At 43.4% G+C, this 24,117-nt stretch overlaps 1 protein-coding gene across 1 annotated transcript in view; it reads left to right on the top strand.

The window, feature by feature from the left end:
* LOC138471220 (vomeronasal type-2 receptor 1-like) overlaps positions 1-24,117 on the top strand; it is a 221,752-nt gene that overhangs the window by 25,685 nt on the left and 171,950 nt on the right. Inside the window, exon 4 of the mRNA XM_069609040.1 lies at positions 3,089-3,316. Within this exon, the coding sequence (XP_069465141.1) occupies positions 3,089-3,316 (228 nt within the window). The remainder of the gene's footprint in view (positions 1-3,088; positions 3,317-24,117) is intronic.

Raw genomic sequence — 24,117 nt, 5'->3', positions numbered from 1 at the left:
TAAATATTGCAAACTCTGAGGCAGAGTTGTGTATGCTGCCTTTCTAGACTTCAAAAAGTGGTTTGATGAAATTGACAGAGGTATGCTATGGGGAAAACCAATAACAATTGGGATCCCGCCGAATTTACTGGTCCAATTATGCTATGTTCAAACCAGTAGTTGGGATTGGCGGAGTAGTGGACAATACAGATTTTTTTAAGACAAACAGGGGGGTAAAATAGGGGTGCCCACTTGCACCACTCTTTTTTACACTTTTATGTCAGATATTAACAGTACTATGTGATTTCATCGATGAGATGTGGTCAAATCTAAATCCATTGCATTTGTTTTTGTCTTTTAAGCTATTTGTCTACAAGTATATGCAAGGGGGTTACTACCCCCCAGAGCCCGTGTTAACCCCTACCTTAATTATTACCCTATCCACCCCCACTTATATTTGCAGCTAAATTCATCCAAAACAATTTGATGGATTTGAATTTGACTAAATCTTCTGCAATGAAACCTCCCTAACCCATTTTGACCCCTATAAAACACAATAATAGGTTGTGTCCGCTGAGGCTGGGTAATAAGGAATACAGTGCCCTACATTATGCTAATGACACTGTTATCCTGGCGCTTACTCCAACAGGCCTGAAGCATGGTATTAACTATGGTGAGAAGTTTCTGGAAGTAAATAAACTAAAGCTAAACAAAGACAATTCCAAGATCATGACCTTTGGAGAAAAAAAGAATCCAGTAATGTGGGAATTAAACGGGACCATAATAGAAATATACATCCATTTGGGATTAACATTTTCAAAGGACTGCCCCTGGAAGGTACACATTAAATATCAGACAGACATGGCCAAAATTAGCTGCCATGGCCTACAAAGGTTTTATTTTAAATATGGTGCCAGAAGGCTTGAAAGGTGTTTAGAGGTTTTTAAATGCAAGGTGGTATCCCAAATGCTGTACTGTAGCAATATGTGGGGTTACAGCAAAAAGGCACACCTCTGGATGCTGCCCAGTTACATTTTTGTGCCAAATTTAAGGGCTGCCCTTAGGTTGTCGGAGTAGTGCTCTAAGAATAGAACTGGTGATTCAGAGTTTTGAGTGTTTGGCACAAGCAACACTGCTGGTTTATTTTAGTAAATTGAAAATAGGCGATTCAAAAAATCCAGATTTACAGCTAGAACTTTCAGTGATAGAAGGCCAGATCGGGCTAAATTTGAAATCAAAACTTGGCCTAGAGACAGATCGTTGGTTGTGGATGTAAAAAAAAAGGTATACCGTCCTTTGATCGCGGGACTTTTCATCGCAGGGTTTTTTACCGTGAATTTATTTTTTAAAAAAAACTTGTTTTTTTTGGGGGGGTTAAAAAATTAAAAAAAATGTGTGTAAGGGAATAAAAAATAAATAAAGTGAACTGGGGGTTTGGGGGGAAACCCACCCCAAAAAAAAAATTAAATAGGTTTTTTCCTGAAAAAATATTTGCGGTTAAAAAACCCTGCGATGAAAAGTCCCACGATTAAATAACGTAGAACCCCCCATGCATGGCCTCGACTCACCGGAGGGGGGAAGACTTTTAATTATGACCAGAGAACAATCTGATAAAGACTTCTGTAAAGTGCCAATGCTAGAGAGAGAGAGAAGGTTAACACCTCACTTTTTATTGCCTAATGCAAGAACCTGTAAAGAAGTGATGGTTTTAATTTTTAACTGTACTGTCCCACAGTTTCTTTTTTGATCTGATCAAGTATCTGCATCTGGCCTTAAAGGTAAGGCTACTTAAAACAAATAGTGTGGGATAATAAAGTTATGTTTTAAATGTTGAACTATGGAATGTGTTAGTTTCTTCAGATAGGGCCATGTTTTGCCTTTTTATATTTTATGACTGTCAAGTTTTGTAATTGTGTAATGTGTGTTGTTTTAATGTATTTATTTCTAATGGAGGAATCTGAATAAACTTTGAAAGAAGAAGTAACAGTGCCTGTAATCCACCATTGCCAAATAGTATAATGAAGGGCACACAAGGACCAAAATGGCTTGTCCAACAACCACAGTTGACTGAAACAGTGAAGTCAAGACTCCTGTTTAGGACTATGTGGTTAACCAATGTCTTCTCTACCTGATCAGATCACACATGCAAGACCATCCCATCTCCACTAAAGTACAACAACCACTCTAGACCTCAGTACCTGTGTTAAACCACAATAACACAAATTCTCCACAACAGTACACTTTTTCCAACCGACTACACTATTGCAACTAGGATATACTGCTACCCCAAATCCACACTCTGTCACTGTGCCATATCTGCTTCACTATAGTGCATCATACCAATATTACTCAACACCTTTAATAGATAGGACTATGTGCACTAGTTCACAAATGCCCCAGCAAACCACATCATCAACTCTAGACCGTACCTCCTCCATTAAACCACACGGGCAATAATAGCTTTCCTCTAGACCACACTTCCTCCACTAAATGATGCAAACAACACCATAGCAAAACGTGTCAATTTTACTGACCCACAAATTTTCTGGAAAACTGAACCCCTGTACTCAAATGCACCTTCACCAACCTCACAAAACTCACTGTACTTGCCACATAAATCAATATTTTTCACAGTTGCCCATGGTACAGTCCTGGCGCAACAATCTTGGAGAGCTGGGGGAAACAAAAAGCATCGATGGAACTGAACGTACATTTTTGCTGTCATCCACATATTGCCCGTTGGGTCGTTTCACTGCTTAAATATGGAAAGAAAATATAGATTTGAATGTCAATTTGCCTAATTGCTTTATACTATTGAGGGTAAATCTCACACTTGACACTCATAATAATAATGAATATTCTCATGACAAGCCAGGTACTGTGCCAGATATCCTGTGCAGTATCCTGCCCAGTACCCTGCCATTTCTGAAAAGGAATCAAGCCTAAATTGTACCATTTTACTCCAATAAAAGCTTTCCATAGGTAATGGATCTTAATGCCTCATTGTCATGTTCTCATATTATTATAAATATGATTGACATTAAACAAACAGTAAAGTTTCCAAAAATAAAGACATTTTAAAGATAGGTTTTCAAATTTTCACCATCAGCTCCTGCACTACATGAAGAAGGTACGGTTCTGGAGCAAGGCTGGGGAGGAGATTTACTTTGACCAAAATGGCGACCCCCCTGCCACGTACGATATCATCAACTGGCAGATTAAGGAGGACGGCACCCTTCAACATGTCAAAGTTGGCCACTTCGACTCCAGATTGAGCAAAGGGCAGCAGCTTTATATCAACAAAAGTGCCATCCACTGGAATATGCAGGGAACAGAGGTACCGTACCAGCAGTAGTCACCTAAACCTCTAAATTATTCATATAAACACATTTACAGCTGAAGCAGAAGTAGCAGTCTGTTGTAAAATGATCAACAAAATGTCACGTGTGTTTTGGTGCAAGGTTACAATTGCATGCCTTCGCGATTAGCCAATATTCTCATTAATGGGGTTACCCAATCCCAGGGATCTGCAATCTTTGGCTCTCCAGATGTTTGGACTACAATTCCCATGATTCCTGGCTATTCACTATGCTGGTTAGGAATGATGGGATGTGTAGACCAACACATCAGGAGAGCCAAAGGTTGCAGAACCCTGCCCTATTTAATAGGGCACATATTATATAGGTCATGGATCCAATCTTATAGACAAACCCTTTGCAGGCCTAGTTTTAGAATCCACTCATAAGATGAATGGTATTGACACTAAAGCTCCTAAAATGCACCTGTGGAGTCTGTCGTATGTATTATCGACTAGTTTGGCGACTTATGAACCTACTTTTCCAAGTTGAGGCCCATATAAAAGGCCTCATTGCAGAAAAACAAATCTATGTCTTTACTGCGACCCCGAAAATGCCTTTTACCAACATATATATATATACGGGGGGAGAGCCCCCGTAATCATCCATACTTGTATTAAATACCATACCCACCTCCAACATATACATGTGATGTAAAAGGGTAAAAAAAAGTCTGCATTTTTGGCATCACAGGTATGGGGCCCAGTAATGGCATTATTCCGGGAAAAACCTCTGTATATACTAGGGTGATCTAAACATGCACTGAGGACTCTCCTCATGCAGATGGTTGTGTTGCCCCCTCTGGTCATCGGTAATCTTTTCTGGTGGGTAATTCTAGTGGGGTTCAACTAGCCCTTCTGGAACCTGAGTGTAAATCCAGAACTGGCTCCAACAGCTTATGTTGGGTTCCATAAGACTAAATGGTACAATGGTGTTGCCATGTATGGTTGTAGTGTCTCCCAGCCTCAGCATAATAATGTCTTGAAAGCCAAGACTGATTGTTATCTTCATAACTCGGGTGAAAATAACAACTCCGGAGCTGTTTACATAGGATCTGATGTTACAAATATTAAGTCTCTGCATCCACTGGCATCCACTAGCACTCAGCGAACTTTCACATATGTCATGAATCATAAAATTCTGTGCCTCATATATCTATACTACCATCATTCACACAGGCTCCATACATTCAGGACACAACACAGATGACCAATGCATGTCTGGATTCTATGGAAGATGGCCCAGAAAGTTTGAATGGGTGTTCACATATAAATGGGTGCAACCCAGTGCATGGGATCTGAGACTTTAGGAAAGTGATGTGTACTAATTTCAACACTGCACTCATTTCAACACTGCACTCATTTGAACAGAGTACTAATTTCAATGATGCCACTGATTCCAACAGAGATAGTGTGCACCTGTTACAAATGATGCTATCATTGCAGCATGTGCTGTGTGTGTGCTTTATTAGGTTAAGTACTAATTTGTAGCATTTAGGGTAAATCAAGGGGTGTGGTTGTAGCATAGTAATTGAAATGGGGGTGAATTTGAATTAAAGGGTTCTACAGGCATTAACATATGAACATTACAACATGGGCATGGACAGTGTTGCTTGCTTAAAACAACTTTGTTTACAGGGGCTAGATTTGCAGGCCACAAGCTCTGTGTCCACTGGCACTGTAGTAGGTGCATAAACAAACATGCTGGTTGATCATGGCTGGGTACAAAATGATATATAAAATTGAGAAGCTGCCAACAGTCCTTGAAAAACAAAAGGGCCTTGAAAATAAATGTCCATTGTTCACACAAAGCCACTGATGGAAGAAAGGAAGACATGTTGCACGTTCTTCCAAGTGCAGGAGGGAACGAGTAGTGGGGGAGATGGCCTGCCAAGGGCTCATCTGGAAAATTACACGATGCAAGAAGGGCTAAAATATTCTCTGGCATGTTTTTTTAAAAAATGGGAGTGTGAAAAAGAGGCTAGAGCGAAGGAAGTGACATGGTCAGAGAGGTGGATAGAAATGTGCAAGATTTATATGTCCTGGGCTGGGTTCTGAGAAAGACTAATAAGGACTAGTGAGCCTTTGGGAAGGTGTTGCTGATTCCATGATGCTTTTGGCCAGTGTCTTTCCGCAGGTTGGCCTGTGGTATTTGGGCATAAGCCTGGGGCCTGGGATTTGATGGAACCTGCTCTGGTCTTTGCCTGATGAGACTCTAAAATTGAACCAAGATTTAACAAGCTCATATTTAATGCAAAGACCCGGGGCTGTTCTTTTGAATCTTGGAAGGATTTCTTATATGTTTGAGAGCCAAGCTGTCGTTTGCAGCTGTGCTGTCTGAGCATAAAGGCATGTTGCCAAGCAAAGCTTTTCCTTGAAGGCTTCTGTGAACATAAGTTATCTGTGTGCCTGGCAGCACGACAAGGGAGCTCAAGCAAAGATCCTGAGCCGGAAAGACTTGAGGATGCTGCGAATTGCTATCAAGTGTATACTGAAACTGTAAGCAGGCTGGAAGGGCTGTTTGTACAAGGGTTACAAGTGTGTATTAATAGGGATAACAGCAACTGGAATTTCTTGCAAGAGGTGATTTGGCCAGGTCAAACTGGCCTAAAATGCATCTTTCTCTTTCTCCAATGGTACCTGTAGACCAAAGAAGTTGCTTGAAACAAAATTGATTATGGGAATACTTCTACTCTTCCATTATATCTACCTCAGATTAACCTGCTTTTAGTTAAGGGGCAAAGGGTAAATAGGAGATGAGGCTGTTCCTAAAGTGCATTTACTTCCATAAACCAACTAAGGTGTTTGTCATCCTCAAACTACTAATAGTAAACAAGTAGGAGATTGTGAAGGATGATAATCCATAGTACACACATTAGCAATGAGTGCTAATTAGGTTTTTTTAGAACCCAAACAATTGCAGGTTCTTCTGTTTTTCTTTAATGATATGTATGGTTGAATTTATGTTTTGCTGATTGATTTGGGAAGATGACTTTTGAATATGTTACATGTTTCTTGTCTATAATCAATGTAAATGGAATGAATGCCCATTACATTGATTTTTGAGCTTATAAATCTTCATCTATATATATATAATTTGTTTGTGGCAGGATTTGTGGCAAAACATTGTTCCTTATACAAATCCACACCTTTTCACTAATCTGCACCACATTTTGCATAGTTACCTGTTAGGATCCTCCGGACATTACTAGCTACATGACATTTGTGAACCCAACCCCTTCCCCTGGATTTCAGCACCATCACAATTGAGACGGTTGCCTGAAATCTGCAAAAAATCAGTGTGGTCATAGAAGGACCGGGCCTCAACCCTAGAATGCATGGTTTCTGGAATATTTATACCACAATGCACTGCAATGAACTGCACCATGCCAGGGTGAGGCAACAGGTGGGGAGCGAGCACAGTAGATCCCAGGATGCAGCATGCACATCAACTCTCGCCTCCCCCCAACGTCTGCTCTAGGGTATGTCGGCCAGCCACACACACCCATTCTCAGTGCAGTTTAATTGAGTGTAAAGCACATCAAGCAATAAGCGAATCAGAACAGAGAGCTACAGGATCATTGGTTTTCGCCAATTGATGAGAGTGCTGTCATGTCTGTCCACAGAACCCATTCGGAGAATGGGTACTTTTAGTATAAAATATATGGATCGGTAAGCCTGCAAGGTAGTCTGTTATTGTGTGGCCTATTCAATTTACAATAGACTGTGTGAAAACCTGGTGTGTGCCTTGTGCAGTATAAGGTCTTTTGATGCCTAACTGGCCCGTGGAATCTAAGTGACAACAGAAAAGAGTCAGGGAATATTTCTTACATGTTTTGCTGTAGATGCTGGGGACTTATTTTGGCTATGTGCATTAATTAGGTGTGGTACCTTATATACTAGGCCAATCCTTACAACTAAGAAACAAAATAGTGTGGCATAATGTTCACAAGAAAAGAAAGCAGTGTTCACCAAATGATAAATCAGGATGATATGGCTGGGGTCCCCTTCCCCATGATGTTAGCACGAGACTGGGCAGCTCTTTTGAGCACAGCGCACCCCTGGGCCCCGCCAGCATGAGTGTCACGGCTTCAGTTTCCAGGCTCAGGAGTGGCACGAACCAACCAACCCCTCCACGGTCTAGGTGCCTGCAAGTTAAAACTTACACAAGCCTCCGAGACCCTGGCGTGGAAAGAGGGTTAGGATCTCGTTGGTTGGATGGGTTCCGTAGCAAGGGTAACCGGAGAGAGGTCTAGGGGAGGTGGACAGGGAAGGGGACATATTGTAACACAATGAAACATTTGCACATTCACAGCATGCACAATTCCCCTCACACCCCACAAGTGAGACCATGAGTCAGAAAGGGACTTATCTCTGGGGTGAGTGCTGGCCTCCTGCCTGCGCACTCTCAGGTCCAGAATCCAGAGCAGTTTTAGTGCTGAAAAGAGCGTGGGAATTACCTTTGGCGTGTTACATCACACATCAAACTCTTAGCATTCATGCACTCTCCCAAAAGGTTAATTGCACCCCTTGGCTTGCTCAAGGTGCACCATGGTCAGTTTGTTAGGTGCTCAAGTTTGCTCTGGGTTTCTCCTGCACATGTGGATTCACGCCGAGCGTGGCTCCACTACTACGGCTGCACAAAAGAGGGTTTCTAAAATGTGGGCTTGAGTGAGATACGACCCGTGTACAGTTCACACGAGCCGCATAGTGGTTCTCCAGAAAGCCGCGTGGTGTTAAACGCGTTCGCTTCCTGTAGATCGGCTCACAGGAATTAGAATGTTAATGACATGCACTGCTATGGCGCTGAGGGACCTCTGTACTCTACGCGTGGCGCGGGTTAGAAGAAACTATGACACTGATGATAAGGAGTCAGAGTTAGCTTTGCTGGAGCAGGGGGACGTGGGAACATTGGGCTGAGCCCCCTGCGCGTGCCCCTGGTCGCTGCTGCTGGTGAGTTCAATGGGCTCTCTTGAATGCACTACAGCGGTGCGCGCCTTTCCCCGAATCTGCCTTGGATCCCTAGTACTAGCGGTACTTATCTGTAACTGCCGAGGGCCCCGGGAGGAGGATGTCTGGGGCGTGGCCCCTCATGCGCTTCCCCTTGCTCGGAGCTCCGGAGAACACGTCTTCTCTGGTTGAGAGCACAAGCCCCGTGCTCTCAACGTCCTTGCGCGCCCGTGCGCACGTGCCCCGCCCGACGCGGGCTTCATGAAGTAGTTCTGGGTCCACGGGTGCCTAGGAATTGTAGTTTGTAGGCTAGTTCACCTGTAAAGAGGATATAGAAGCTTTTGTAAGGCAGGATTTTTCCTGCAAACTTATATTTCTTTAATGTACTGGCTACCATTAGCCTATGACCCCCTACAGCAGCTGATACACCATGTTTATTTCCCTGTTCCATGACAGTACTCCCCCCCCGCACAGAAGGATCTGGGCTTAGGTTTGGCTGGGTAGTTGTGATGGGTGCATGAACATTCTGAGCGGGCTCCCAGGAACGTTCTTCAGGGCCATACCCTACCCAATCTATAAAATAATAAAGAAAGCCCATCCTTTCTGTATTGCGAATTCAGAATAGCTTGCACTTCATACTCAGGATGTCCTTGCACTACAATGGGTGGTGGCTTTTCTGTACGAATATTGGGGAGGGCAGGTTTCAACAACGAAACATGAAAGGTAGGGTGGATTTTCATTTGGCTAGGCAGACTGAGCCTCAATGCCACCGGATTGATCACGGTGGATATGGTGAACGGACCTAGAAATCGGGGCTGTAATTTACGGGGCCCTGGTATTCGGATATTACGTGTTGATAACCAAACCCGATCCCCCGGCTTATACTGGGGGCTGTCACGTCTCTTTTTTATCAGCGGAGACCTTATAGGTCTGTTTGGCAATTTTTAAATTTTGTTGTGTATGTGACCAAACCTGACGCGCATGCGAATGCAACCCAGACAATGTAGGCAGACTTATTTTGGGTGGATGAGTAATGGTGGGCAGAACCCTTGGATGATAGCCGTACACCCCATAATAGGGAGTGTATCCGGTAGAGCAGTGTACTGTGTTATTGTAGGCAATTTCGGACAACGAGATGTATTCCACCCAAGATGTTTCAGAGGTGGTAGTATAACAACAAAGGTATTGTTCTAGTCCCTGGTTCACTTTCTCCGTCTGCCCCTCAGATTCTGGGTGATATCCTGAAGACAAACTCCCTTCCATGCCAATTAATTGGCAAAAGGCTCGCCAGAAGCGTGAGGTAAATTTCGGCCCACGGTCTGTAACGACCCGGATTGGCAACCCGTGAAGTCGTACTATGTTTTGCAGGAACAACTCCGCCAGTGCTCCCGCGGTAGGGACACCCTTACAAGGGATGAAATGACCCATTTTGGTTAATGAATCCACTACAACTAAAATTGAAGTGTATTTCCGAATGGGTGGTAAATCCACGATTAGATCCATAGTAACCGTGTGCCAAGGAGTTGGCGGAGTGGGCAATGGTTGCAGTAAGCCAGCCGGCTTTTGATGACTGGCCTTTTGTCTACTACAAGTGCCACACTTGGTTATATCCATACGTCACGGTGTAAGGTGGGCCACCAATAATGACGTGCTACATTCTGCTGAGTCTTGGCTATTCCATGGTGCCCTGCTGTAGGGGTGTCATGGCACCATTGCATAACCTCTTCCCTGAGAGCCATCGTGGGTAGATACAAGGCAGTAGCATGATACGGGAGACCATTTACCAAGGTGTGTTGTGAACCTTGAGAACACCAGTCACGTAGTTCCTGGGTAGACATACCCTGGAGTACATCTTCAAAGATGTTGGGTCGGCCTACAATTCCGATAATACGAGTAGTGGGTATTATCGAACGTATTTCCTTGGCTTCTGTAGTCTCGTTTTCAGGGTATCTAGACAAAAGGTCTGCTTTTCTGTTATCCGAGCCAGGACGGTTATGAGGAAATCAAAGTTGGCAAAATAAAGTGCCCAACGCAACTGTTGAGGACTAAAAGTTTTTGCAGTATTTATAAACTGCAGATTCCGATGATCGGTTATTACAGTTATCGTATGGTGGGCCCCCAGCATGTAATACCGCCATTCCTCAAAGGCTGCCTTCACAGCCAACAACTCCCGGTCTGCAATGGTATAGTTAATCTCTGCTGGGAGTAACTTTCGGGACTAGCACGCAACTGGGTGTAATAACCCGGTTTGTGAATCCCGTTGGGATAACATTCCTCCCAGGGCGTAACTGGAGGCATCGGTTTCAATCACAAAAAGTAATGCTAAATCTGGATGCTTCAAAACTGGCGCCGTGGTGAAGGCTTGTTTTAACTGTTGAAATCCTCGTTCCGCAGCATTATCCCACTGGAACGTCTTCCCCTTTTTCAGTAATGTGGTGATGGGCGTTACCAATTCTGAAAAGTTTTTTATAAATCGGCAGTAAAAATTTGCAAAACCTAAGAAGGCCTGTACCTCTTTTACAGTGGTTTGGGCAAGCCAATCCAGGACAGCCTGTACTTTCCGTTGGTCCATCTGGACACCCCAGGGTGTCAGAAAATAACCTAAGAATTCCACCGTAGTGCGATCAAACTCACATTTTCTATTTTTGCAAATAATCGGTGTTCACGTAACCGTTGAAGTACTGCTTTAACGTGTTTTACATGTTCCTGCATGTTATTGGAATATATTAGGATATCGTCTATATAGACTACCACAAAGACATCCAAGTACCCTCGCAATACCTTGTCAAGAAAGTGCTGAAAAGCAGAAGGAGCATTACAAAACCCAAATGGCATCAGCTGGTACTCGTACAGGCCAAATTCGGTTCTGAATGCTTTCTTCCATTCATCACCTGCCCGCTCTCGTACCAGGTGATATGCCCCTCGAAGGTCTAACTTGGTATGTATCGCAGCATTGCGCTCTTGATCAAGCAAAACGGGTATTAAAGGTAAGGGATATCGGTTCTTAATGGTAATGCGGTTTACCCCGCGATAGTCTATACAAGTTCTGAAGTCCCCAGTCTTTTTTGGTATGAAGAAGAGTGGGCACGAGACAGGCGAGTTAGACGGCCTAATAAATACATTTTTCAAATTAGCATCAATGTAATCTTTCAAATGAATGGTCTCGGCTTTCGTAAGGGCATAAACTCGACTGCACGGCAAAACTGCCCCTGGTTCTAAATCAATTCGGCAGTCGAATGGCCTATGAGGCGGCAGAGTTTCTGCAGCTTGCTTGCTAAACACATCCCGGTATTCACAATACTCCGAGGGCAGGGTACTTAAATCCGTCTCCTCAGTAGTTGCAGCACAAAGACTAGGCACAGGGCCCAGAGCAGACACTTTATCCCGACCCGGAACAAGACAGTGTGCCAAACAATACGGAGAGGTCAGGGAGACTTCCCCTTTAGACCAGTACACCTGGGGATCATGTTTAATAAACCAGGGTAAACCTAGAATGATCCCAAATTGCGGTGCTGCACTCAGATCAAATTGCATGTTCTCCACATGACGTTGTTGACAGCTCAATGACAATACCTGGGTACAATGCGTAATGAGTCCAGAACTCAATGCTGTGCCATCAACCGCCCTTACCACCTCTGGAGAGGATTTCTGACATACAGGTACTCCTAATTTTCGTGCATACGAAATATCAATAAAATTGCCCGTGGCCCCTGAGTCTACAAGAAGGGCGACTGAAATCTCTTGACCAAGATAACTTGCCACATGGTGCTAATTAAAACACTAACACAAAACAGTTGTGCGCCAGAGTAGAGGTAAGTGTAGGAATTCAAAATGACTCATATAAAGCAAAGAAGTAATGGGATGAGAATTCAGAAGGCTCTTCTATTCAAGGGTGCCAATCAGTAGCAAAACTCTAAATTAATTCTCTGCATAGTAAAATTAACAGGGAGTTGAAACAGAGATGGGAAAATGTCATTTCACATGCCTCTTTGCTTAGCAAGAAGTCAGGCAGGCCTAAAGAAAATGTGTATACTTGAAGAATGTGAAGACAGGTATTATGCCCTTATTACAATTGAAGAGCAATGCAATGTATTTGCAATGTTTGATACAAGCACACATGCCACTGTGATGTCAAGGAAATTGTTGGAGAGCATAAATAAAGGGAGAACCCCACAAGACATGTCGAAATTGAGACAGAAGAAAGGCCTGTGCATCATTTCAATGGGGAAGAAATACTGGTATAAGGATCCACTGAGGTTGACATCAAGGTAGGTAAACACAGACAGAGGCAAGAATTGGTGGTCACGCCCATTGTGGAGACCCCATTCCTATTAGTAACACATTGTCTGAAGAGATTGTCACCCTTCATTAATGGGGTAAATGTGGTACTGTGGTATTTGGCCAAAAAAACTACTAAAGCCTCAAAAGGTGGTGAACCAGGTTACTAATGCAAAAGAATGTCACACAATTGCTAGATCAGAGAGCTTAGTTGAGGTGTATCTTCAAAATGGCTGTGTATCTAGTGTCACTGCCATTGGGCAAGCTGAGTGACACCTGGCATAGTAGGATTGTTTCTCTGTCTTCCCTCTGATTCCCCCTCCCTTGCCTAGTCGTGCCTTAAAACACTTGTGTATAGGCGCGTTATAAATGCCATATCATATCATTCTCATGTGCCAAGGTGAAATGTAAGGAGAAAAAGAGAAGCAGTCATTAGAGATCCATTTGGATCCCACGAAGATCTGGCAAACACAGACAGGTGAAAACACATTGCGGTTCTATCTAAGTGATGAAGACTGTGAACAAAGTGATGTTTTAGAGTCAAATCAGGGGAAGTATATTTCAACCATTGCAGAAATACACTTAAATGATGGTTAGGTCTGGAGACCTCTGGATGTGAATTGTGGGAAACCAGAGGGTATCTCATCCACTAGTCCCCAGGGATCTCTCCATCAGGTGGCCAAGGCACGGCCAACGCCTTTGGTTCCAGACCTTGGGGATGGACCAGTGACAGAGGATCACCTGGGTGAGGGTCTTTGGGTAGTGCGGGTGGGATAGCCAATGGTGAGACGCAGTGTCCCCCCCCTTTTTTGTTCATCTACCCCATCTTATTTTTTAGGATTTTCTGAAGTCCCAACTCTTCCCCATTTTTACACAAACACTGGGCCGAGGAAGAGGGTGACTGAGAGTAACCAGACCTACTCTCTCACATACTACTGGACATGACCCGTTAATCGGGTCAGGCAAAGTCGGGCACTTTACCCTAAGTGCATACACCCAATACCAATTAGCTCTCCTTACACGAATAAAAGGCAACACCTAAAGACACATTTTGAGCAAGGCGGAACACGAGAATGAGTAGAACATCTGGGATGAAGGCACACCTACTGGAGCAGAGCAACAAACCAAGGGACGAGAGCAGCAGGCTGACAACCCCACAGCTTCCCTACTTGAGGTCGACACCTCCAACAGGCCACAAAAGACACGTGGAGGAGACCAGATCCCACAAGTGAAGATTGCGTTGTGTTTCAAGGACGCCAGCAAACCTCCCGGGTGAACGGCAGAGTTGGGGAGGTGAGGTCAAGCCTGTGGTACTAACCTTGACTTGAAAATAAGCAAATGCAAAACAATAAAGAAGCACACACAGCCAATGAGTTGGCAAGCTACCTGACAGACAGGTGTGTGTTAAAGTGAATGAAGTAGCAGCATCATATCACAAGTGAAGGCTCAATGCGTGTGGATGAGAGGTGAAGAAAGGCAGACCCGTGAATGAATTTTAAAGTGAATTTCTGCAGCAAAATCAGTGATACTAATAACGCAGTGGTCCGGTGAAAGAAAGTAGCCCATTCAAAAGTCTTCATGAAAAGAGCATTGTTTGAAGCGGAAGAGTGAACAGGCGGCAAGAGTGAAAGTAAATAGTGAACGCTGAGTCGAAGTGGTCCTGCAGTGGACTGCAAAGAAAGCCACGTGCATTCGAAAGACTTCTACATCCGAAAGTCATCCAAACCCAATTGAGGTAGTCCCAAAGTATATAAAACGGAAGACCTGACAGGCCTCGATCCACTGTTTTGTACTCTGTTGGAAGCTGAGCCAGAGTGTGCCATCATGTCTACAAGGATTGCCTTACCTCCTGAAGACTAACGTGCGGACGAGAGCTGATACAGCCACATTAACATTTGAACACTGACTCACGGACTTCTCCTTTTTACACTAATTGTATAAGAGATAGGGCAGGTATAAGGTTTCTGTTTGTATAGGCCATTTGTATTTATTTATTTATGTTATTTGTAATGCACTGATAATGGGCCCAAAGGCGTGATAGCGCCAAAAAGGCAAACAAACACACAACAAAAAGTATCCGCGAGGAATAAAGACCGAGAAAGGATGGTCATGCAGATGCACAGAGTCAGATTAATAGACATAGTTTATTCAAATAGATGGGTTTTCAATCTGCTCTTGAAAAGCTGCAGGTTGGTACATGACCTCAAATCAAGTGGAAGTAAGTTCCACAACCGTGGAGCAGCATGCAGAAAGGATCTATGCTTCACACAGGACAGATGCGTTCTCAGCGTCTCTAATAAACCAATATTGTTTGACCTTAGCACTTTAAGCACCAATAGGCGTGAAATGCGACTGGCCAGATACTTGGGGGCATGCCCTGAGATACAATTGAGCGTGATACACATCACACGATAGATGATACGGCTATGAATGGGGAGCCAATGTAGTGCTCTCCTAGCCGTTGTAACGTGGTCCCTCCTTTGCAGTCCTGCCACAATGCGCACAGCGTTATTCTGGATCACCTGCGACCACATCAGATCTTGTTTAGAGATACCAAGCAATAGACTGGAGCAATAATCAATATTTGCTCCAATAATAGCGAGAATCACTGTGGCACAGTTTGCTGAAGACAGAAAGGGCTGCAGCTGTGCTAGGAGCTTTAAATGATAACACATGGTCATAGTCTTTCTGCCAAGATAGTGTGGGCCAAAAGATCAAACACAGCAGAGAGATCCAAAAGCATGAGCATAGTGGCTTTGCCCACTGCCATGGTTTGCATTATGTTAGTCTTGAGCTCTAAGAGAATGCATTCTGTACTTCCGTACTATGGGCTTTTCTAAAGCCAGATTGTTTAGACCCCAGTATGCCATGAGCGCCAAGAAAGGCTTCAATCTGAAGAGGAGCCACTTTGTCTAGAATCTTCAGCAAATAGGGCACTTTCGTAATGGGGCGATAATTGCCTGCTATAATGGCATCAAGAGAAGGCTTTTTTTTTAAGTGGTGATATCCAAGCTTGTTTTATGTTACTTAGTTTTCCTTAAAGGAGTGTGTTATGTCACACTCTTCAGGCACTGCCTGAGCCAGCTGAGCTAGCCACTTGGTACTGTGATGTCATGCAAGTACCAAGTGGAATGTTGATGTATGAGTGAGAGAAGGCTGTGCTGAGTGTTCTGTTTATGGGTCAGTTGGTCCCTCCCTCCCTGGGTGATGGGTGCCGGTGACCTATCTATCTTAGTATCTATCTAGGTCTTATGCCTGATGTCTCAGTGTCATGTAACTGTAACTAAGGAACTGAAGTAAATTTATTAAGAAGCAACTTAAAGCAGCCTGGAGTGTGCTTTTGTATAACATTGGCGACGAGGATCTCTGGAAGAAGAACCCTGGTGAAAGGAAAGCTGGAAAGGAAGGTGACTGCAAAGACCTTCTGCGGGGGGTGCAGGTACTATCAGGACCCAGGAAAGAAGTAGACATCACCGCCCCCAAGTAAGCATACCCATCACCCAGGGTGGATAGGGGAGGAGGAGGACCATAGCAGATTGGACCAGCAGCCCATACCCATGGGAGTGTGGGTCCTGGGGCATAAGAAGTGAAAGGTGTCTATACGAGAAGGGTACCCCTAGAGTGCTGGATTTTGGGATTATAATAATAAGAAGATTCGTTGATCCACTTTAGTAAAAGTGCTCCTGGACTAATTTGGACGGGCCAGCAGCCTGCTATCTAAGGGAGTGCTGTGTCTGGAGCCATAAGGAACTTAAAGGGACTGCAGAAGTGATGAAAGGCTCGCTATTAAGATGGAAGGGTCCCTTTTAATTTGAAGTGAAGCCTTTCCTTTGTGTGCACGCAGTGAAGGGTCCCATAAACAGAAATGAAGTAAAGGAAGGATAATTGCTTCTTTATGTGCTTCATGAAGGAAGGACAATGGACGTAATATATATGTGCCAAGTATGTTTCCTGAGACTGTTCAGTGCACGGATGATCAGTGCTTGGGGAGTTTGAGCGGATCTCTTTTCAGTGGTGCGTGAAGAAACAGCGCGTAGAGCAGAAAGCATAGGAGCTCAACGGATCGTTCGTCTACTAAAGAGCACATGAGGAGCACAGGAGTTTAAATTGGATTCGGATGGAACAGAGACTAGGAAGGGAGAAGCGATCCCGTGTTTCGGGAACGCGCTCTAATTTTACTGTGTGGGGAGTAACGCTGTACTGCTCGGTATGCAGCAAACATCCTCCGCCCGTGAGGGGTACGATGTAGCGGGCGACGTGGCGAAGTACTGTGGAAGGCATCTTTCGCTCATGAGGTCGGGTGCAGGTAACGCCGCTCCGCCTCACTACTGAGGCGCTATGCAGCGGCCAACATGTTGGTAAAATTGTTGTACAATGCTACTTGTATGAGACTGTATAATGCTTAAATGCATGTTGAGATGGAGTTCATTTCGTTTTGCATTTAGGACAAGAACGTAACTAATGCATTGCTGGTTAATGCTTCATTGGTGTTACAACTGTGAGCATTATCGTGAGCTTTAGTAGAAACCGCTATATGTGAAACACTGGTTTTTGGGCGAGTTAAATTAAGAACTTAATTAATGCAATGTTGGTTGTTGTTGTACTGAGTATTAGTGTGAGCTTTGGTGAAAAATTTTGTATGAGAAATGCTGGTCTCGTGAGACTGTCTATGGAATGGGTTAAGTCATTGCAGTTAGAATTTAACCATTTCTTTAATATTTGCAGGTGTATGGACTTTTTACACAGTTTACCGAAAGGTGCATAATTAAATGCAATGTGATACCGTGTGGAGCTTTTTGTGTGAATGAGCTAGTGTAACCTATTGAGGATTTTTAGGATCAAAGTGTTTTATAGACTTTTGAACTTTTAGACATTTAGAATTAATGCAGCACATGGACGAGCAAAAGAACTATATAGGTAATATTTTGCATTTAGGATTAATACAAAACATGGACAAGCAACAGAACTATGTAGGAAATGTTTTTGTTAAATCATCAATGTCATTTGTGGTACATGTCGCCTGTGCCAGGGGCGGGTGGCAGGATATATGTTATGTTAGCGAGTGTTTGGTTTGTAGGGTAGCTTTAGCCTGGTGTATAGGCTGGCATGTGTCTAGGGTGAGAGTCTAGAGTTTGTCCGTGGCAGGGATAGACAGAAGGTGATTTGTGTTTGTATTGAGGGTGACCTGGATATGTAGGTGAAGTTTGGAATTGCATAGCTGTGGGATTTCTTGTGAAGCTGTATGGTGGATGGTGATGTGACTTGTCTATATGTAAAGTGCTTATTGTTTGTGTAGACGTTTCGGTAAGGAGGGAGATGTGTTATGTCACACTCTTCAGGCACTGCCTGAGCCAGCTGAGCTATTCACTTGGTACTGTGATGTCATGCAAGTACCAAGTAGAATGTTGAGGTATGAGTGAGAGAAGGCTGTCCTGAGTGTTCTGTTTATGGGTCAGTTGGTCCCTCCCTCCCTCGGTGATGGGTGCTGGTGACCTATCTATCTTAGTATCAATCTAGGTCTTATACCTGATGTCTCAGTGTCATGTAACTGTAACTAAGGAACTGAAGTAAATTTATTAAGAAGCAACTTAAAGCAGCCTGGAGTGTGCTTTTTTTTATTATAGAGGGGTTAACAAACTTTGTAATAAAGGGCATCAAGTGTATAGCACAGGCTTTAACGGTAATAGCTGGGCAGACATCACCCCTACAATTAGTGGGCTTAAGTGTGCCCAAAATCTCAGACAGATACTGCTCTGAGATGGGCTTGAATTTAAACTCTGGGAAGGTTTTAGGAACTGCTTGTTCTGAGATGATTTTGCCACCCATTGGGTAATCTTTATTTTTGCAGCAGATACTTTCCTGTGTTTTTTCTAGTTTATCGAGGAAAGCCTTCTGGATAATATTACACCATATGGCCTTTTTTACCACCTGGTTAGACATAGAAAAGGGGGTTCCCAGCTCTTTAAGTATCCTAAAAAGCCCATTTTATCATGACGCTGCTCCAGAAATGTGAACATCAGAATAATTGCTTTTAGCACAAGTGATGGACAATTTATAGGCTTTAACAGTCTGCATCATTGTCAATACTTGTGATATCATGCCTTCCCAGCAACATCCGGAAATAATTGAGGCAGTCTTGGCCCTGGAACAGGAAAGGCATTTCACTAATGAGAATGTATTCAAACAAATGCTTGACAGAGAAGAAATACCATGTTTTATAGTAATGAACTAACATAAATATATGTCTCAACTGCTTTTTATTTGTGTACCACTCTGTAACCAAGTTCTCAAGTATTCTTGTAATGTCTGCGCCCTTCTACCCTCAGGTTTGGTTTTGCGCTATATCAAATAAACAAACAAACAAACAAACACATATTCAGACTAGATGGTCCTGAATTGTGGGGATATGCATGTTGAAAATAACAATTGGATCCAAAACCATTCAACATATGGATTGTAAGTGGAACCAAATCCAAATTCTATTTGGGAAATTACATCATACACATAATGAGTATGGTTTTAGATTCTTGAATCAAAAAGGTTGGTCTTGACTGGGTGGAGCATGACCTGAATTTGAGAATAGAAGCAATGTGAGGGGTCAGAAATGCGAAATGGACACAAAGGTACAGTTTTCTCAATGTTTGCTATTTTATTAAAATGAAAAAGGTGAGATAAACGCCTATCTTTCACTATCCTAATGAGGATGTTCCTACCTATAAAACTAAACTAAAGAAAAGATATCCTAGTGTCCAAATGTTTCTGACCCTCACACTAATACATACAATAGAATAACATAAGGAATATATGGCTGTCTTCAATTCAACATAACAGCGTAAAAATGCAAACTTATAGATTTTTGAAAGTACCATGGAAACACCGGCACCATCTCGTGATAGTGCCGGTGTTTCCACGTCCACCTGCAGGCGGGCGGTGGAAAACCCTCCAGGTCAGACCTGGCGGGAACGCCACCTCCCGCCTGCAGGACTCGAGATCGGGCGGTCCGGAATTAACAGTGGTGGCGGGTTTACCGCCACTGTTATTTCCGGACTGCCCGACCTGTAATGAGGCCCATGGTCTTCAAATGTAATACTTTTGTCAGGATAGCACAACTACTTTTGGTGATGTAACAGTTTATCCAAATGATAATATGGCAGAGGCAAGTTCTTTCCAACACACCTTTTTGCCACAACAACACTTCTTCAAAATATCTTCTTCTTTCCGGATGTACTCGCATGCCAGGACTACTATTGAAACCTTTCCTGGTTTACTCGCCTGCCAGGCAGAAAAATTCCTACAACTACAATCAGTCTTAGTGGCCATATTTGTTACAAGGATCGCTACACCAGTATCCCATGTGAAAAGGATTGAACAATGGCCGCCTCTTTATATAGTCTCTTGAAAATATGGGTTACAGGTCTCCACAAGTTGGTATCCCGAAGAAGGGGACTTGCTCTCTTGTTGTCTTTGTACTGTGTCTTTACAGCCTCTTGTCTGTGGGCAAAGCGGGTTATGGGTTTCCCCAAATTGGTATTCCTTAGAAGGGGATTTGCACCCTTGTTGCCTTTGTATTACTTCCAAGAGGTTGGCTGTTGGCAATGCGGGCTACAGGTTTCCCCAAATTGGTTTTCAAGAGAAGGGGAATTGCGCCCGTGTTCCTGATTTGCTTTATTAGTTCAGTATTCAAAATCATTAATTTCTGCAAAATGGCCTGCTTGGAGCACCCCTGGGTGACCTTTAACTTCAGGGCAACTCACCTGTCTGTTTTGGCTTCTCCAATTCACTTTTTGCTGCTGCGACAGAGTTTCTGCATTAAGCCCCCCCCCCTGTCAGCATCCAAATAACGGTCTGCCGTCTTCTTCTCTGGAGCTCTGCCAGCTCTGTTGCACATCTGCATCCTCCTGCCCATTTATGCAGCACACATCAGGTTGGGAACACATTTTCCATACGGTTGGGCCTCTTCTCTCGTTGCCGTCCACAATGCTGCTTCCTGCTGCGCAAACTCTACAGTCTCACCTGCTTTCTCTACTCAAGCCAGCTACAGCTGTTGTTCTTCCTTCAGCTTCTGCAGCATTTCCAGAGCTTCCTGACCGCTTCTGCCTCTACTGCTCCTGCCACACTTCTTATCACCTGAAGCCCATGCTTGGGTTTAAATGACCGGCTCAGGTGCATTTCTGTACAACAACCAGACCTTCTGTCCAGCAGTACCTCAGATCCTCAGTAACTAATTCATCTTCCTCATCCCAGTACCACAAGAATTATGGATATTGAAGTCCATAGTGGTTTTGCTTCTTTGATATTCAGTTAGTTTTAATTGTTTGGTAAACTGAGAATTATCTGAGTTGGGGGATATGAAAGAAAGGTTTGCAATTTAAAATTTGAACCAGGACCTCCACGTATGACAAAATCCTAGGAATTAGAGGATGGCATATTTAATTCCTGAACCTTCAAGGCACGAACCTTATGCTGTTTAGATGACTTTTCATTATATGTTCTTTGGGTAGTTTCATGGGAGGGACTTGTGCAATGACAGCATGCCATTAAGTATTTGGGAATCATAGGACTTTCATCCTCACATGAAGATGAATACCACGTCTCTCCCAAAGGAATCAGCACTTCCCCCTGACAGCCATCTCCTCCCATTTGGTCCTCCCTCGTGATACCACCCCCAGGGTTAGGATCAGGTAGCAGCTGCCTTCCACTGGCCACATGGGAGGAGATCCTAGGCTGGGGTTCAGTGATGACTCTGCAGGATTCATCACAGCATGCATACCATTGTGTGCAAATAATGCTGTATGCAATTGAGCTTCAAGCAAAGAAGGGTGTTATATTCCTGCCTTCACAAGGCAGTTTACAATGGCATTGAAGTGCAGGAAGGGAGAGAAAATGAGGGAGCCCAATGCATTTGTGTGTCTCAATGAATCCATGGGACAGCAGGGGCTAGAATGTGAATAAACACCTTTAGTGGAAGTTGGGGATGGCACCATCTGAATATGTGTGCATAACAAAGGATGTCAAGCTATCTAGTTGGAAGAGAGAACACCATCAGGAATGGCAATGCAAGAGCCATACAACACTGCAGATTTAAACAATCCAGTCATTGTGAATATTCCTGAACGTTATGTCATTTCACAAGGTCAATTGCCAGAGTCTCTGGATTCTAAACAAAAGGGGATTTTCAGAATTCAGCCAGTGTACCCTTATGATCCAAAGTATATGAATTTTTGTCATCAATATGATTGCATTATATTTCAGGTGGATGAAAATGAGACAGAGGAAAAAGAGTATACTGAGGTGGAGGCTGAAGTGCTAAGGTACTTGAAATTGGTGTCTCTCCAAAGAGAGACTGCCCTGCAGTTAGAAGAAAGCACATACATTTCTCCTTTGGAGGATTTTACAGAATTTTCTAAAGTGACAGAGAAATAAATCCAGGCAGCAGGTGCTTGCACCAATGAAGAGGAAAAAGACCAATTGAGAAAAATATTCATAGAATTCAAGGAGATATTTACTAAGGACGCCTATGAGTGTGGGCGTACCGATTTGCATGTTGCTACCTTGCCAGAAGGCTATGGCAGGGAACCTGTATTTGTGTGACAATATTGGCTACCGTTGGCCTGTTTAGAGTCTTTGGCAGAAATAATGTCAAACATGGAGTCCAGATGAATCAATATGCCCATTCATATTACCTCAAACACTCTCATTTTAGGTGTGCTGAAACCCAATGGTCAATGGCAGTTGTGTTCAGACTTGAGAGAACTAAATAAGATGGTGCCTGTGGCAAGGTGGCCTCTTCCATTCATTGACCAAGGCCATGCACAAATCCAAGGGTGGAAGGTTTTTACTACCTTAGATATAACAGCAGGGTATTGGGGTGTGTCCCTAACAAAAGATATACAAAATCTATTTGCTGTTTCGTTCCAATGGACTCAATATGCATGGAATCATGCTCCCTTTGGCTTTATCAATAGTGGAAGTGGGTTTGGGATATTTCTGAACAAAGCATTACCGGATGCAGCCGAGAGAGGATCTGTGGTCTATGTGGATTATGATCAGCTAAAAAATGAGAATGTAATAAGCAATTTCAGTGAAATTAGACATGTGCTCAGCCAGTTGCAAAAGGAGGGACACAACAGTCATTGCAGAAGGCACAGTTGTGTAGGAAAGGGTGGATGTCTTGGTATATGATGTTAGAGAGCCGGGGATAAACCCAAAAAAGGAAAAAAGCCACCAAAACATTTAAAGATCCCACCAATCTGAAGGGCCTAAGTGGCTTGTTAGGGATGACAAGTTACAATAGGAAGTTAATTGGAGAATATGCAGAGATCATACAACAATTGACTAAACTATTGAAGTAGAGAGTGCCCTGGCAATGGGGACAGGTACAATGAGCAGTGGTAGCAAAATTGAAAAGTTGTCTAATAAAGGCCCCATGTTTGGCCTATCCAAGGAAGAATCAAGATTTATTTCTGGAGATAGGGTTCACTGATCGGTGGATCTCAACAGTCATGTATCAAAAGCATTGTTCTAATAACAAAACCATTGAGTATGCCAGCAAAGCATTGTCACAGTTGGAAACACAGTTTAATGAATGTCAAAATACACTGTTGATGACTGTGTGGGCATGTCAACATTTCCACCGCAATATACAAGGAGAGCGGATGATTGTTGCTGAGTAAAAGAATAAATTCATGGAATTTAGCCTAGTCAACAAATATATCATGGACATTGGAATTATAGGGATTCCCGGTGGAAGTGAGATATGGCCAAAATAAAAAAGAGTCCAAAGGCTCAGGGGCTGGCATAGTCACATGACTGTGCAGCTGTAGATGCTATGGAGCAGGAACCAAATGTGGATGAGTTTGAACAATGACCACACAAGGCCTTTGATGAAGAGGGGTGCAGGAAACTCTCAATTGTGTATGTGGATAGATGTGCATACCACATGGGGGGGTGAACCTGAAAAAGAACTGGTGGCAGGAATATGGAATGTGGGCATAGGAATAGGTCCCAAAAGTAGTCAGGTGGCAGAATTGGTTGCAATTTACAAAGCAATATCCACAGCAGTAGTGAACAAATTGTGTTGATTACCGACTCTGATTATGCCCATAATAGTTTTGTAGAATACTACTGGGGTGAAAACTGAGAGGGGTGGTCACGTGCAACAAAGAACCACTCAAACATGGAAAACTGATTCAGACCATTGACAATCTTGTTTCAGCAAATGAGATGAAAAGTCACTGGAGGAAGATACAAGGGCATTCTAGGACACTAGGGGAAGATAAGCAAGGACATGACAAGGTTGATCAATTGGCCAAGATTACATCTGTGCTGCGGAAATTGTTTCCTATTGGAAATATTGAAAGAATATGCTTACTGGCAGCATATTTGATTTTATTGTTCATTTATAACGCACTTAACTTAATACCAGCGAGCAGTTTCTAAGTTCAAGATCAGGATTCGTAACCTGTGTTCCGCGCGTTGTCTTTCTTCCAAGACTAATGCATTGGCCCTGAGCTATCCTTCCTCCCCTATATCCCAAGATGTGGAGTTGTACACAC

The sequence above is a fragment of the Ambystoma mexicanum genome, chromosome 1p, assembly GCF_040938575.1.
Source record: "Ambystoma mexicanum isolate Mex_15411 chromosome 1p, UKY_AmexF1_1, whole genome shotgun sequence".
In the NCBI taxonomy this organism is placed as follows: domain Eukaryota; kingdom Metazoa; phylum Chordata; class Amphibia; order Caudata; family Ambystomatidae; genus Ambystoma; species Ambystoma mexicanum.
This window is presented reverse-complemented; position numbering and strand designations above follow the sequence as displayed.